We start from the raw sequence: 12,694 nt of genomic DNA, 5'->3' as shown, positions 1-12,694 counted from the left end.
AAACCGTCCCACAACGAATCCAAGTTGTAACACTCGAACTCCCGGGTAGGCAGTTCCTCAAATTCTCACACTAGTTCCATTTACGCCCTTTGACAACAAAACAGCTTCCGACAACGGTCCACCACAAAACACCACTTCCACTTCAATTGAACTGCAAACATCCCTTCCAATTCCCCAGACAACATGAAAACTATCGGCCTCCTCGGAGGCATGAGCTGGGAATCCACAACAACCTACTACCAAATCATCAACCGCCGCGTGCGCCAAGTCCAAGGCAACCTCCACTCCGCCAAATGCATCATCTTCTCCTTCGACTTTGCAGAAATAGAAGAACTCCAACGGAACAATAAATGGGATGCCGCGGGCCAACTCCTCGACCAGGCGTCTGCGAAGCTCAAACTCGCGGGGGCAGACGCCATTGTCCTGTGCACCAACACGATGCACCTTGTTTCTCATGGCATCGAGGCGGCATCCACACTCCCGCTGATTCATATCGTTGATGCGACGGCTGAAGCTATCATCAAGGAGGGCCACAAGTCAGTTGGTCTTTTGGGCACGCGGTTCACCATGGAAAAGGATTTCTACAAGGTCAGGTTGCTGGAAAAGTATGGACTGAAGGTGGTTGTGCCGGATGAGGCGGGGCGAGATACGGTTCATTCTATTATTTATAATGAGCTGTGTAATGGTGTGATTCGGGATGAGTCGCGGAGTGCGTATCAGCGTGTTATAGGGGAATTGGCTGCTCAAGGGGCAGAGTGTCTTATTCTGGGGTGTACTGAGATTGGGCTGCTGATTGATGCGGAGAGTAGTTCTTTGCCGGTGTTTGATACGACTGTTCTTCATGCTACTGCTGCTGCGGATTGGGCTATGAATGATAGAGATTAAGCTAGAATATGAACAGGATAAAGTTCTAATTAAGCATGATCTAGAATGGTAGCAGAACTGCTCTACACATCGAGCGGCCTGTACCTTATCTGTTTCTATTGTGTACTTTGGAGTATTTCACTGGAAGTGTTCATGTTTAACTAGAAATTATAACTCAATAGTGGTGGGTGACTATCGCTAGACCAGACTGTCATCCAGTCTGGAAACATGAACAGTTTCATTCTACACTATGATCTTGTCCGAGACTCAAATTAGAGAACATCCCTCAAATCTTTAATCTCAGTGTCAGGCCGTGTTGAAACGGACTTCTGCTTCCTACTCCCATAACGCCACTCTTTCTTCAACCCCCTAGGTCTCCCCTCCAATGCATCGGCGATGTAGTCCCCAATTATCGGGAACATCTTGAACGCATGACCAGAGTCTCCCGTTGCGAGGAGCAATGAGTTGTACACCGGATGTCTGTCAATCAACCAGTGTCCGTCAGGCGTATCAGTGCACCAGCAAACTCTCGCATCCAAAAGCGGCCGTCCAGAGAACTGCGGCATAACGACATCAATGAATCGATTAATTGCGGCGGCTGCCTCTGCAGGGATACCATCTTCAGGGTGGGCACTAGCATATCTTGGAATAGAGTAGTGTGTCTGTTTCCCCGAGTCATCTGTATACGTGCCCATGCGATATTGGTATCCTGGATTATTATCACAGATCTTCATTCGTCCTGTTGCTGTCAGTAACTGTGTGATGTACACATACTAGGACTACTCACTTGTCTCTGGATCTGGCTCAAACGTGAAGCCTAATTCGAAGTGGTCAATTACGGGTATGCCCTTCCACTCAGCGACTTCCTCCTCAGTCAGTTCAATGTGCGCCAGTGTCCAGCACTTTGACCAGAGTTGCTCGCTCAGCTCTGGAAGCACCTCTGGGGACGCTGCGCCGGTGCTCAAAACGTATTGATCTGCTCTGATAACGTCACCTGAAGCAACTTTGATGCCGGTAAAGGATCCTTGCGCATTAATACTGAGACCGGTCATCGTTCCTTGAGGGCCAGATATGAATTTCACCCCAAGTTGCTGAGCCTTGGCTGCCCACTTCTCGAGTGCTTTCCTGGCATGAACCCAGCCTCCTTGGCGGTTGTAGAGACCTTTCCAATTATCCAAGTGGAGTGAGTTTTGCAGTTGAGGAACCTGCCGTGTGATTTGGTCTCTGCCTTGCACAAACTCAAGGCCATTGGCTTGACCGGCTTTGGTTAAGTTTTCGTAGGAGTCCCGCAAGTGTTTCTCTGCTTGCTCGTTTCCAGCCGTTGTACTCATGCGGCCCTAGTAAGAGACTCGTCAGGAAACGAAATTGCGTAACGTTTGGAGTTGAGCTGACTTACTGTTTCATGGAAAATTCCCTCCCATTCTGGTCGTCTCCAAGCATCAAGTGCCTCCAAAGCCAGGTCTACATACAGAGGTTCGTCATACTCAGTTCGTACAATCTTGTTCAGGTCGTAGCCAGCAGAGTCCACGCTGGGGTATGGCTGGCGGTCGACGCAGGTAATGTTCGAATAACCACGCTTTGCGAGGTGGTAGGCGGTGCTAATGCCGAAAGTACCACTGTACGTGTTAGTCTTCTGCTACACGATCTTTTGCAGAAAGAAGGCTTACGCTCCGATTATGAGGATGCTTGAATCCTTGTTCAAGGGAATATCGCCCGGCATCATATAAGTACTTTGCAGACCTTTTTGAGGTTGAAGAAACAAATTCGCGCAGTCAGAATTTGTAAACGATTCGGTCGGATATCGAGAATGAGAAATTTAGATTGAGAGTTACGAGGGCAAAGTCAAGAGATTACCAAACTGCCGGTGAGCTTGTCATACGATGTCCTTGGAGACAGCTCGGGTCTCCAACTTCGGTGGCTTGGAGACTCATCAGCCATCGGCTTGGACCTTCCTTGCTCCTCACTTCTCGAAGGGCTCACGCCTGTGTTCCCTGTCAATTCCTTTTTGGATCCTGTTTCCCCCACATTCGCAATGTTGTGGCTTGCGGGGTATGAGTCGTGGGATTGACATGAACTGACCTGATCGGAACCCCTGATTGGATATTGATTGCACTTGGCGTCCGGATTAGTTGCCATCTGCTCAACTAAATGGCTTGGACCTTCCCTTGATAACTCGACTCAATGAAACTGACAGGTTGGGGCCGTTTCGTAGCAAACCCTCCGTGTTGCGGGGACCGCCATCTGGGGAACCCTACGAACATCAATGTAGGTGGACCGGCAGTTAGCAAAATGGAGCTATTTAAATAGTAGAATTAGTTATAAAATGGACGCGAGAAATCCCCCCGGCATCACTTGACCTTCAGCTATTACAACTATCTTCTCATCTGTCTTCCCTCATACCTCCCGGATCGTTTCAATTGTCCAACATGGCGGCACCCAAAGCTGTACAGCAAGAGGTTGACCACCATGACACTGAAGAATACGATGAATTCCAAAGCCCCGATAAAGCAACATCCGTTGCCATTGGCGGCATCGATGAAGACTACGACATTGAGTCGGACAACTCGCCTATGCCCGAAGTACGCGCCAATGTCCCAAATGTCGATGATCCATCCATGCCGGTAAACACCTTACGCATGTGGATCATAGGCATCTTCTTCACAGTTATTGGTACCGGTATCAATCAGTTCTTCTCTATGCGGTATCCCAGTGTGACCATCTCTTCTCTCGTCGCCCAGCTCGTCGCCTTCCCGGTTGGCCGTGCCGTAGCTCACATGCTGCCCATTATGAAAATCCGCCTGTTTGGCCGGGACATTGCCTTGAATCCGGACCACCATTTCAACATCAAAGAGCATGCCGTCATCACCATCATGTCAAACCTCTCGTTTGGTCCATCGTGGGCAACGGACATTATCCAGGCGCAAAAAGCTTCGGCATTCTACGGGCTCAAAACACCTGCAGGATACCAGTTCCTTCTCGCGCTGACCATGCAGCTCTTTGGTCTTGGGATGGCTGGCATGGCTTACAGGTTTATAGTCGAGCCACCTCATATGGTGTGGCCGTCAACGCTGGCCAATGCAGCTCTGTTTCAAACTCTACATGGGAGAGCTAATCCCGCAGCAGATGGTTGGACCGTCTCTAGGTACCGATTCTTTATGCTGGTATTCGCGGGAGGTTGGCTGTGGTACTGGCTGCCTGGCTTTCTATTCACTGGCCTTAGTACTTTTGCCTTTATTTGCTGGGCAGCGCCAAGTAAGTTTCACTCCATGGGTGTATAAGAATGCTGACTAACTCTTCGCCAGACAACGTCGTTGTCAATAACCTCTTTGGCATGAGTACCGGTCTTGCCTATCTGCCTACGACCTTCGACTGGTCCCAGATTGCATACAACGGCTCACCACTCGTGGTACCGTTTTGGGCGCAAGCAAACGTCTTTGCTGGCTGGGTCATTATCTTCGCGTTAATCACACCCATCCTATACTACACCAATACCTGGTACACCGCATATCTGCCCTTTTCTGGCGCCGATACGTATGACAACACCGGCAACGTTTACAACGCTACCCGTGTTGTTGACAAGCACGGAAATTTCCTGGTCGACGAGTATCATAAATACAGCCCCATCTTCATGCCCGTCACATTCGCTCTAAGCTATGGCGTCTCATTCGCAGTCATGAGCTGCGTTCCAACGTACATCTTCCTCAACTACTGGCGGGAGATTGTCGGAGCGTTTAACCCACAGAGAAAAAAGGACATTCACGCTCGGCTGATTGAGCGGTACAAAGACACACCATGGTGGTGGTACGCCGCCCTGAGCATCCTAGTCTTTGGCCTCACCATCATGGTCCAGGAGGTGTATCACACGGGAATGCCGGTCTGGGGCATAGTTGTCGCCTTTGGGCTCGCCGTTTTCTACCTCATCCCAACGGGGAGTGTATTTGCCGTGGCCAATCTGAACAGCAATGTTTTAACCGTTCTCGGCGAGATCATCTCCGGCTACCTCATCCCTGGGAAACCCATCGTCATGCTCATCTTCAAGTTCTACGCGTACACTGGTCTCAGCCAAGCCATGATCTTTGCGTCAGACATGAAACTTGGTCTGTACATGAAGATTCCGCGACGGACCTTGTTCGTCGCACAGCTGACTGCCTGCATCGTGGGGTCCCTGACGCAGAACGCAGTTGTTCTCTTCATGCTGAACAATGTTGATAACATTTGCGAAAGCGACCAGAAGAACAAATACACATGTCCGCAAGGTCGCGTCAACTTCTCATCCAGTGTCATCTGGGGCGCCATTGGTCCCGCTCGGCTGTACAGCATCGGCAAGATGTACTCTGGGCTGCTGCATCTCTTCTGGATAGGCGCGTTATTACCCGTGTTGACGTTCTTTTTGAAGAAGAAGTTTCCGGGTTCGAAATTGCTAGCGAACCTGCATTGGCCGCTGTTCTTTGCTGGCACTGGAAACGTGCCGCCCGCCACTGGCATCAATTACACGTCCGCGTTTGCTGTTTCATTCATCTTTAACAAATGGATTCGGAAAAAGTATCCGCATTGGTGGGGGAAGGTGAGTTTCGTCTTTTGTTGAAGTATGTTTGGCAAAGGGTTAATATCTTGTGCTTAGTACAACTATGTTCTTTCGGCGGCGCTTGACTCTGGTCTTGCCATTGCAGCTATCGTGATCTTCTTCGCTGTAGTCTTCCCGGGAGTGAGTTTGAGCTGGTGGGGGAATAATGTGCAAGGAACGACTGTAGATGGACAGGGTATTCCTTGGAAAGCGTTGCCTGAAAGTGGAACCTTTGGTCCTGCGGAATGGTCGTAATGTTTTGATACTTTGGCATTGTATAGTAGATATACGTTATCTCCAATAAACTCAGCCGTGGGTTTCTGTATTCGTACATGAAGATGGTATGTGTGCTGTCATATACATAACTTGGAAAAATGAGGCTAGTAGAACCTTTGCGAAAAGTGGCGGTGTGATCCTGTTTCGTTACCACAGATATATCGGCCTGAACATGGAGTGAGTCGTCAAAATCAGTTTACCTAGCGGTACTGTATTAAGACATATGCTATGATATTGTGACATCAGTGATACTTAGATGTAGCCAAAGTGCTAGCCACACCTGTACCCGGTATCATCATCCAACATCAGCGTTCAAGCAACACTCAAGTTATGACAAAGAGGTGCCACATAATAAGCCCAGTCATTAAATGCCTCCTCTTTCTGCACGGAGTCCCCCGAAAAGAGTACAGCCTCTCTCCTCCTCCAGACTTTCTCTATCACCAGTCTGGTACGGGACACGCTAGACAGCGAATCCTTCAGCTTATCCAGTGCAAACAGAATAAAAGGGCGAGAAAACGTCGGCATGTCCCTTTCCTCAGCTTCCCTTGTCGACGCCCATTCCAACTCTTCACTCGGGTCTAATTGACAAGCAGCCATGAAAAGCGGCCATGTTAGTCCCGCATATATTCCCATGGTAAGCAACTTTGAAACAAGGCGGAGAATATCCCTTATCTTTTGCTTGGTTGCATGTGTCGTTGGACTTGAGTCCTGTAAAGCTGCGTGCATATATAAATCAACAGTAAGCCGTTTTAATTCTGTACATCGCAGCATAATGGCGTCGTTGGGTGAATCGCTGGCCCCTGACCTGCCAACCATTGACTGAAGAGCATCCCGAAGACGATCTCTCTGCTCATCAAGCTCACGTCTTCTATCGGGTGATTGGGTACCATGTTGATACTTCCAACTCAATTCGGTAATCGCACTAATAATATTGACAAGCCGTGGCGAGCAACCCATCCACGGATCCACCCTTTCATCTTGGCCACTCCAAAAGTCACTACCGAATATCGGCTGCTCGCCGCATGCCGTTCTCCCCATGACGTCGTAAAACGCAAAGTAGCGTTCCGCAAAGAGCGTAATTTGCTCGCATGGCTTGGCTTGTCGTGTCAGTGCGTTGCCCTCGCTTGTGACCTGTTGTTGTCTTTGGTAGGTTATCAAATCTCGAGCGCCGCGAAGATGGATAACCCAGTTGCTTTCTTCATCCCTGATCAACTCGTGTTGGCAGAGCAGCATCATGAGGACCAATATTTCTGGATTCGTGATGAGTTCTTTGGGCGTCCTTGTCGCGAGTAGCGTCCGCAGATAATGGACTGTTCGTCTGTAATATGACAATGCTACCTTCTTGTATGTGGAGTCAGACCGGGATCGATGAGAAGCAGCTAGGCCAAGCAATGCTTCTAAAATGATGGTCGAGGACGACGACAATGCGAAGGGAACCAGGAGTGCAGAGAATGGAGAATCAAGATTGGCGTTCGAGGCGGGGACTGTAAGAGGGCATACGCGGTATACATAGTATGATACCAGATGAGGGTCCATCGACTGCAAAGATGTTGACATTGAATCGCCAAGGCATGCGTATATCGATAATCTTGTTTTGTCCATGTATCTTAGGTCGGTTCCTGGGGAGTTGCCGTGCATCAAGGCAGTACTGTGAATCAGTGCAGTATCATGGTCATCGCCTCCGCTTTCTTGTTCAAAGTCCTGTATCGACGTATTTAGAAACCCGTATGAATGAATCCTCGGCAAGGGAGGAGTAAAACACCGCGACTCAATTGGAGTTCCCTTGCTGTTGCCACCGTCCGCGGAGACTTTCGACCAAACGCCAGCTCTGCCGAAGGCGCGTCCTTTGTGCTTGTAGTCTGCCTCCCATTTGAGAGCGGCTGAGAAGATGCAAGGAGAGTGTCCGCGAGAGCGGCAGAACCCACATTGTGGTTTAACCTCGTCACATCGAACCTTGTGCTGGCGGCAGCGTTGACAGCCGTGATGACTTCTCCGGGAAGGTTGCTTCGACGGGTCACGTTTCCGAGGCATATTGATTGGGATAGAATGAGAAGCTTATTTCATGCTACGCTCGGCTATCGATGCCAAGTTTCATGATTTGGTCGGAGAGTGTGGAGAGCTGGCGTTGAATGTTGTGGTCGAGATGGTGAGCGGAGCTGGTTCTCCGCAAGCTGACAACGTTAGTAGGGATGAACGCCACTCAATTGAACAAGGCAAGGATACTTTTGCATGTGGTTTTGCTAGTAATTAAAGGTCCTTGCGAGTACTATTTGCTATTTGCCGTCTTGTGAATTGCATATCAGTCTGTTGTTTGGCAGCACCACCATACGATCGCGAACGTACAGTTGTTTATTTCCTCGCTTCCGAATTGTAGCTCAGAAATGAGTAAAGTTACAAACACCAACTACTTACCGATGTTGGTATTTTGTTCGGCGTATGTTTTGCAAAACGTCGTGACAACGAAAGTGAGACGCATTTCACGGCCATCCACCACTCACGCAAAAGCCTGAATGCATGGTCGCTGGACAATATAGCGAAAGTCATCCATGGCGAGATCGCTCAGCATTTCTGTGTATCAAGGTCCATGTCAGCAAGTCACCTCCAGCTGATATCAACAATGACTCAGATCGCCCCACGCATCATAACGCCAACGATTTCGGCCACCTTCCCGTCTGGTAGTCAGTCAAACAGGAGGGCGTTAAAACTGGTGGTTTAGATTCATAATTGCAAAATTCGCCTTTTGACGCTTGACATCGACTCTACAACTTGCCTCTCTCCCAGCAAAAGCTCCAGGGAGGCCAGCCCAAATGGCAATCTCAAAACCCCTCTTACACTCATTCTTCGAACGCATCAAGTATCCTCAAAGCCAACACCCCAAGGACAAGCTACAATTCTTATCTGAGCTACAAAAATTCTTCATTGCAAATATTCCCTTTGAGACATTGGCACTGCATTACTCGGTCGACAAGAATGTTTCTCTTGAAGTTGCGGACATATATGACAAGATTGTCGTCAGAAATCGAGGCGGCTACTGTCACGAACTTAATACGCTGATGGGTGCCGTTCTTCGGGCTTTGGGCTTCCACTCATTTGCTGTGGTTTGTCGGTTTTGGAATTCGCGTGCAGAGCCACCCCAGTATCGACCCATGTATGTATTCCCGCTGATGTATCCATATATATTATCCGTTTCAAGACATTCCGTGACTGTGGGAAACTAACGTGCCCGAAATAAGAAGCCACATGGCAAACATAGTGACGATTGACGGAATGAAATATCTAGTTGACGTTGGCTGTGGCATCCAAGGACCATGCCGTCCGCTCCCTCTCGTCGCATCTACGCCATCTCCCGGCTTACCATCCCAGGAACTGAAACTAGAGTACAGAAACCTCTCACGACATTTGGATGAGAATCAGCGTGTATGGGTCTACTATCAGCGTTGGGGACAAGGCCCTTGGGAGGAAATCTACAACTTTGCTGAAACGGAGTTCTTCCCCGCCGATTTTGAAATATTGAATTACTACACCATCAAATGCAGCCCGTTTAGTCGAATGGTCCTGGTGCAGAAATTCCTGAAAGATGACGAAACGGATGGTTTGTACGGCACTCTGGTACTACTCGACGACAAGTTGAACCAGAAGACTGAGGCGGGGGAAGTGCTCGTTGCGACACTAAACTCTGAGGAAGACAGGGTTGCGGCCTTTTCAGAATACTTTTCCATCCAGCTTACGATGGAAGAAAGAAACGCTATTACCACACCGATTCATCATGTTGCCAAATAGCCTGGCAGTGGTATCATGCATTTTGTACATACGAGCAGCCAGTCACCACATGCACTAGAACCTAATTAGAAGAACCACAGATCATATATTTCTTAGTTATGTACCATTGACTTCCAATGAAACCTCCCTGAGCCCCAAAAAGGGGATCGCACCCGTCCCAGGCAAACAATTCAAATACTCAAAACTCGCTTCTCCCCCCTTCAGCACCGACACCTCATGCCACGTCCGAAACTTGCGATCCTCCCCAAACTTCTTAGCATGTCTAATTGCGCCAGTATATATCGCCAGATGCGAAGGGTGACTCTTTGCCCAATCTTCCAAGTTCTGCAGGTTATGGAAGAAGCCTGCGCCGCATGTTTCCTTGAGCACTTTATCTGTTCCGTCTGTGTTGCGAAGGTAGCGTAGTCCTATTGCTCCGCTGACGTTGCGATTCTCCCAGAGATATTGGAGGCCTTTGTTTAACGTGGGTTCTAGATTGTTCTCGTAGGAGGCCGTCTCTTCGGTGTCGCATGTCTCCCAGTATTGGCCGGAGCGGATGTGCACCATGTTATTGTAATTGGTGCCGACTAAGTGTTTCCCTGTGGGATTTTGGATTATCTCAGGCTGTTTTTTGCTTAGATCGTCTTTCTCGAATAGGTCGTGCGCAGAGTCTGGGATGCGATCTCGTGCAGCTCCCCAGTACGCCGTCATGTTGTGTGGTTCGGTAGTTGTGCCTTGCATTCTTGCTATGCCAGGTAGATAGTCTAATCCAGAGTAATTGGTCTCTAATCGAGAGACTAAAGTAGAGAAACTCTCACTCCACAATCCAATAGAAGACTTGTCATCTGTGGACAACTGCGAGTAGATGGAGGGTAAGTTGAGTCGTTGTAAGCCCTCTTTCCCAGCAGTGTCATTGTCCCAGTAGCAAACCCAGACTTTGGCATCGCGAGAGTCATCTCCGTCGATAACTCCAAAAGTTTCAAACGCCAGTGGTGCAGAAGGGCTCTGTTCTTCTAACCATTGTTGTATCGTGCTGGTTGTCTTGTCTATCACGCCCTTGGCATTGCCGAGGGGTTGGATGCCAATGTAAACTGTGAAGACTCGGTCTATGCCTTCGTTTAACACCAGCTGCCATCTAGGGATGGGAGGTTTGTGATTTGCTGGTTGCAGGAGAGGATATGTTCGGATTGGGCAAGCCATTATCTTACGGCAGGTTGAAAATGTGCGTTGCATTGTGAGGGGATCGTTGTGCAACTCGGATGAAGGTCGTGGGAATAACCGTTAGGCTATGGTGGGTCGGGTGATGACATATCGTCATTCAGCCAGATTCCATTTGTCCGTGACTTACACAAGTGGTGGAACATGTGGCTCGGCCTAAACGCTGGCAATGAAAAACGAGCATGGGCGAAGCATACAAGTAGAATCTGGGACATACTGCTCTACACAAAGACTCTGGCGGGAGTGTCGCAATTTTAACAGTGCGAAAGCAAACAACTAACCTTTGTACAGCAACAGCGTCGCCGAGGCCTAGGACAGCCTGGACGGCTGTTGTAATGTACATAATTCTGCTGAAGGTTGTGTATACATTTACTCATAATTTCCCTCAAATGATGATGGTTTACGAACCAGCCGACCTTGTTTGTGTTGAGATGCTGTGGTTCGTCTAGTCAAAAGTAACTAGATAGGGATTGACTGTAGAGACTTGCTCATCCTCGCAAAATTGGAGAATATGGAGTCTTCCAAGTAAAGTCCAACAGGCCATATTGTTTTCTGTTCTGCTAGTTGCATACGCTCTGTCTTTCAATGGCAACATATTTTGCAGGGAATAGAACCGGTATTCGCTATCTCCATAAATGTAGGCATATTTGCGGCGAATCTGCGCTTTCATTGTGTTGTCTATGCCGCCATTTCCAATTATCACGAACGCCTGTAACATAATAGCAGACGGCCGTTGCACCAATCTCATCCTACAACGTAGCGCATCAGACGACAGCGGACTGGCCCGACGCCAAGCCTCAAGCATGGCAAATGAAAATAACCCATGTCACAAATCCCGGCATTACGGCTTCTACGGCAGATGCCAGGCAGCAATCACAACACAAGATGCAATAAGCCAAAGTAAGGTGATACACGCCATGGCAAGCCATTGTAGCAGTTTTGACTCAACCGCCAGCAACTTCGCTGGGGTGCAGGAACGAGTTAGCTGGGGTGTAAGTGTCGTGTAATCTCGACTGAAGTTCCAGCCGGACCTTTTGTTGACCTCGGTAGTGTGCTAGAAGTGTCAAGGGTCTATGTGGATTACAGTACCCTGCTATTCATACACCAATGCATAGGATGGTAATGGATGAGCATGGGATAGACAAGAATGGTTGTATCCTTGGGTGGTGAGTATGTGACAACAAGCTAATCTAGTGCTACGAATGTCAAAGGATCAGGCAAGGAGGGCTTGAGAGCCAACAATGACTGGACAACCGCGTGGTCCGGAGACGCTCCCCGCCGGCAGCTCGGCACAGAAGAAGCGCCACAGCTCGATTAGTTGGATAACTGAGCGATGATCCGGCAGAAGATCCCTGTGTGCATGGTGCCAGTGCCTCACAATCCCTGACGATCCGATTCAAGTTCTATCTGAAGGGTTACATTGAAAAGTTGGCAATAGCCGAATCAAGGCATAGTTAAGAGAACCAACTTCGTCTCCCGATTATCCGTCATTGATTGCCAAAGTTGATTCAAGAAGTCCCCCGCCTAACCATGTATTTTAGCTTAGAGGGAAGGCTTTCATCTAGGTGGACTTTAGGTCATTCGTTCTGGCAACAGGCAAATTTCCATTGCTGCAGAGTCTAGTCTGGATTATATCTGTTAATCTGCTGTTTTGGTTTACTTTGAAATTTTATGGCACGCGTAAACTGAAACTCATAGGTCAATTACTCCGTACTACAAGACCAAACAATTTGCCCCTGCAAGCGCATTCAAAGTACTATTATTGCCAGGTTTTCGGCATCTCGCATTAATGGTTCCGCAGCGTGTGATTGATGTATTACGCATCGAATTTCCGTCCAGTCCCGGGCTATGATTCAAGATACCATGCCTCGACATCTCAACTCACCACAGCCTACTGGCTTACATGCTCCCAGGTATCCGAAAGTTAGAGTAGCAAATTCATAAGCCTGGGTGATACCAGGGCAGGGACCCATTCGCATTTGCAGTATTATGCGGAGCACTGCTGGCAGACTT

General features: G+C 48.7%; 6 protein-coding genes across 6 annotated transcripts; 3 read left to right on the top strand and 3 right to left on the bottom strand.

Annotated features, from left to right (window-relative positions):
* Positions 1 to 183: 183 nt before the first annotated feature.
* VFPPC_11146 (aspartate racemase) lies at positions 184 to 885 on the top strand (the record flags this gene model as incomplete). The annotated part of the gene is made up of 1 exon (XM_018289408.1): positions 184 to 885. The coding sequence occupies one exon, from the start codon at positions 184 to 186 to the stop codon at positions 883 to 885; it is 702 nt and encodes a 233-aa protein (XP_018140280.1).
* Positions 886 to 1,136: 251 nt separating this feature from the next.
* On the bottom strand, positions 1,137 to 2,584 carry VFPPC_11147 (sarcosine oxidase; the record flags this gene model as incomplete). Its single annotated transcript, XM_018289409.1, has 4 exons — positions 1,137 to 1,603; positions 1,652 to 2,201; positions 2,261 to 2,480; positions 2,532 to 2,584. 4 exons carry the CDS (start codon positions 2,582 to 2,584, stop codon positions 1,137 to 1,139), a joined length of 1,290 nt encoding a protein of 429 aa, XP_018140281.1.
* A 706-nt stretch (positions 2,585 to 3,290) lies between these two features.
* VFPPC_11148 (OPT oligopeptide transporter) lies at positions 3,291 to 5,683 on the top strand (the record flags this gene model as incomplete). The annotated part of the gene is made up of 3 exons (XM_018289410.1): positions 3,291 to 4,116; positions 4,167 to 5,428; positions 5,486 to 5,683. 3 exons carry the CDS (start codon positions 3,291 to 3,293, stop codon positions 5,681 to 5,683), a joined length of 2,286 nt encoding a protein of 761 aa, XP_018140282.1.
* A 333-nt stretch (positions 5,684 to 6,016) lies between these two features.
* Positions 6,017 to 7,735, bottom strand: VFPPC_11149 (C6 zinc finger domain-containing protein; the record flags this gene model as incomplete). The annotated part of the gene is made up of 1 exon (XM_018289411.1): positions 6,017 to 7,735. One exon carries the CDS (start codon positions 7,733 to 7,735, stop codon positions 6,017 to 6,019), a length of 1,719 nt encoding a protein of 572 aa, XP_018140283.1.
* Positions 7,736 to 8,511: 776 nt separating this feature from the next.
* VFPPC_14879 (arylamine n-acetyltransferase 1) lies at positions 8,512 to 9,484 on the top strand (the record flags this gene model as incomplete). Its single annotated transcript, XM_018292647.1, has 2 exons — positions 8,512 to 8,852; positions 8,938 to 9,484. The coding sequence occupies 2 exons, from the start codon at positions 8,512 to 8,514 to the stop codon at positions 9,482 to 9,484; spliced, it is 888 nt and encodes a 295-aa protein (XP_018140284.1).
* A 96-nt stretch (positions 9,485 to 9,580) lies between these two features.
* On the bottom strand, positions 9,581 to 10,663 carry VFPPC_11150 (phenylacetaldoxime dehydratase family protein; the record flags this gene model as incomplete). The annotated part of the gene is made up of 1 exon (XM_018289412.1): positions 9,581 to 10,663. One exon carries the CDS (start codon positions 10,661 to 10,663, stop codon positions 9,581 to 9,583), a length of 1,083 nt encoding a protein of 360 aa, XP_018140285.1.
* Between the last annotated feature and the right edge of the window lie 2,031 nt (positions 10,664 to 12,694).

Source organism: Pochonia chlamydosporia, chromosome 6 (assembly GCF_001653235.2).
Source record: "Pochonia chlamydosporia 170 chromosome 6, whole genome shotgun sequence".
Classification (NCBI taxonomy): domain Eukaryota; kingdom Fungi; phylum Ascomycota; class Sordariomycetes; order Hypocreales; family Clavicipitaceae; genus Pochonia; species Pochonia chlamydosporia.
The sequence above is the reverse complement of the archived record's forward strand: the minus strand, read 5'-3'. Positions and strand labels throughout refer to the sequence as shown.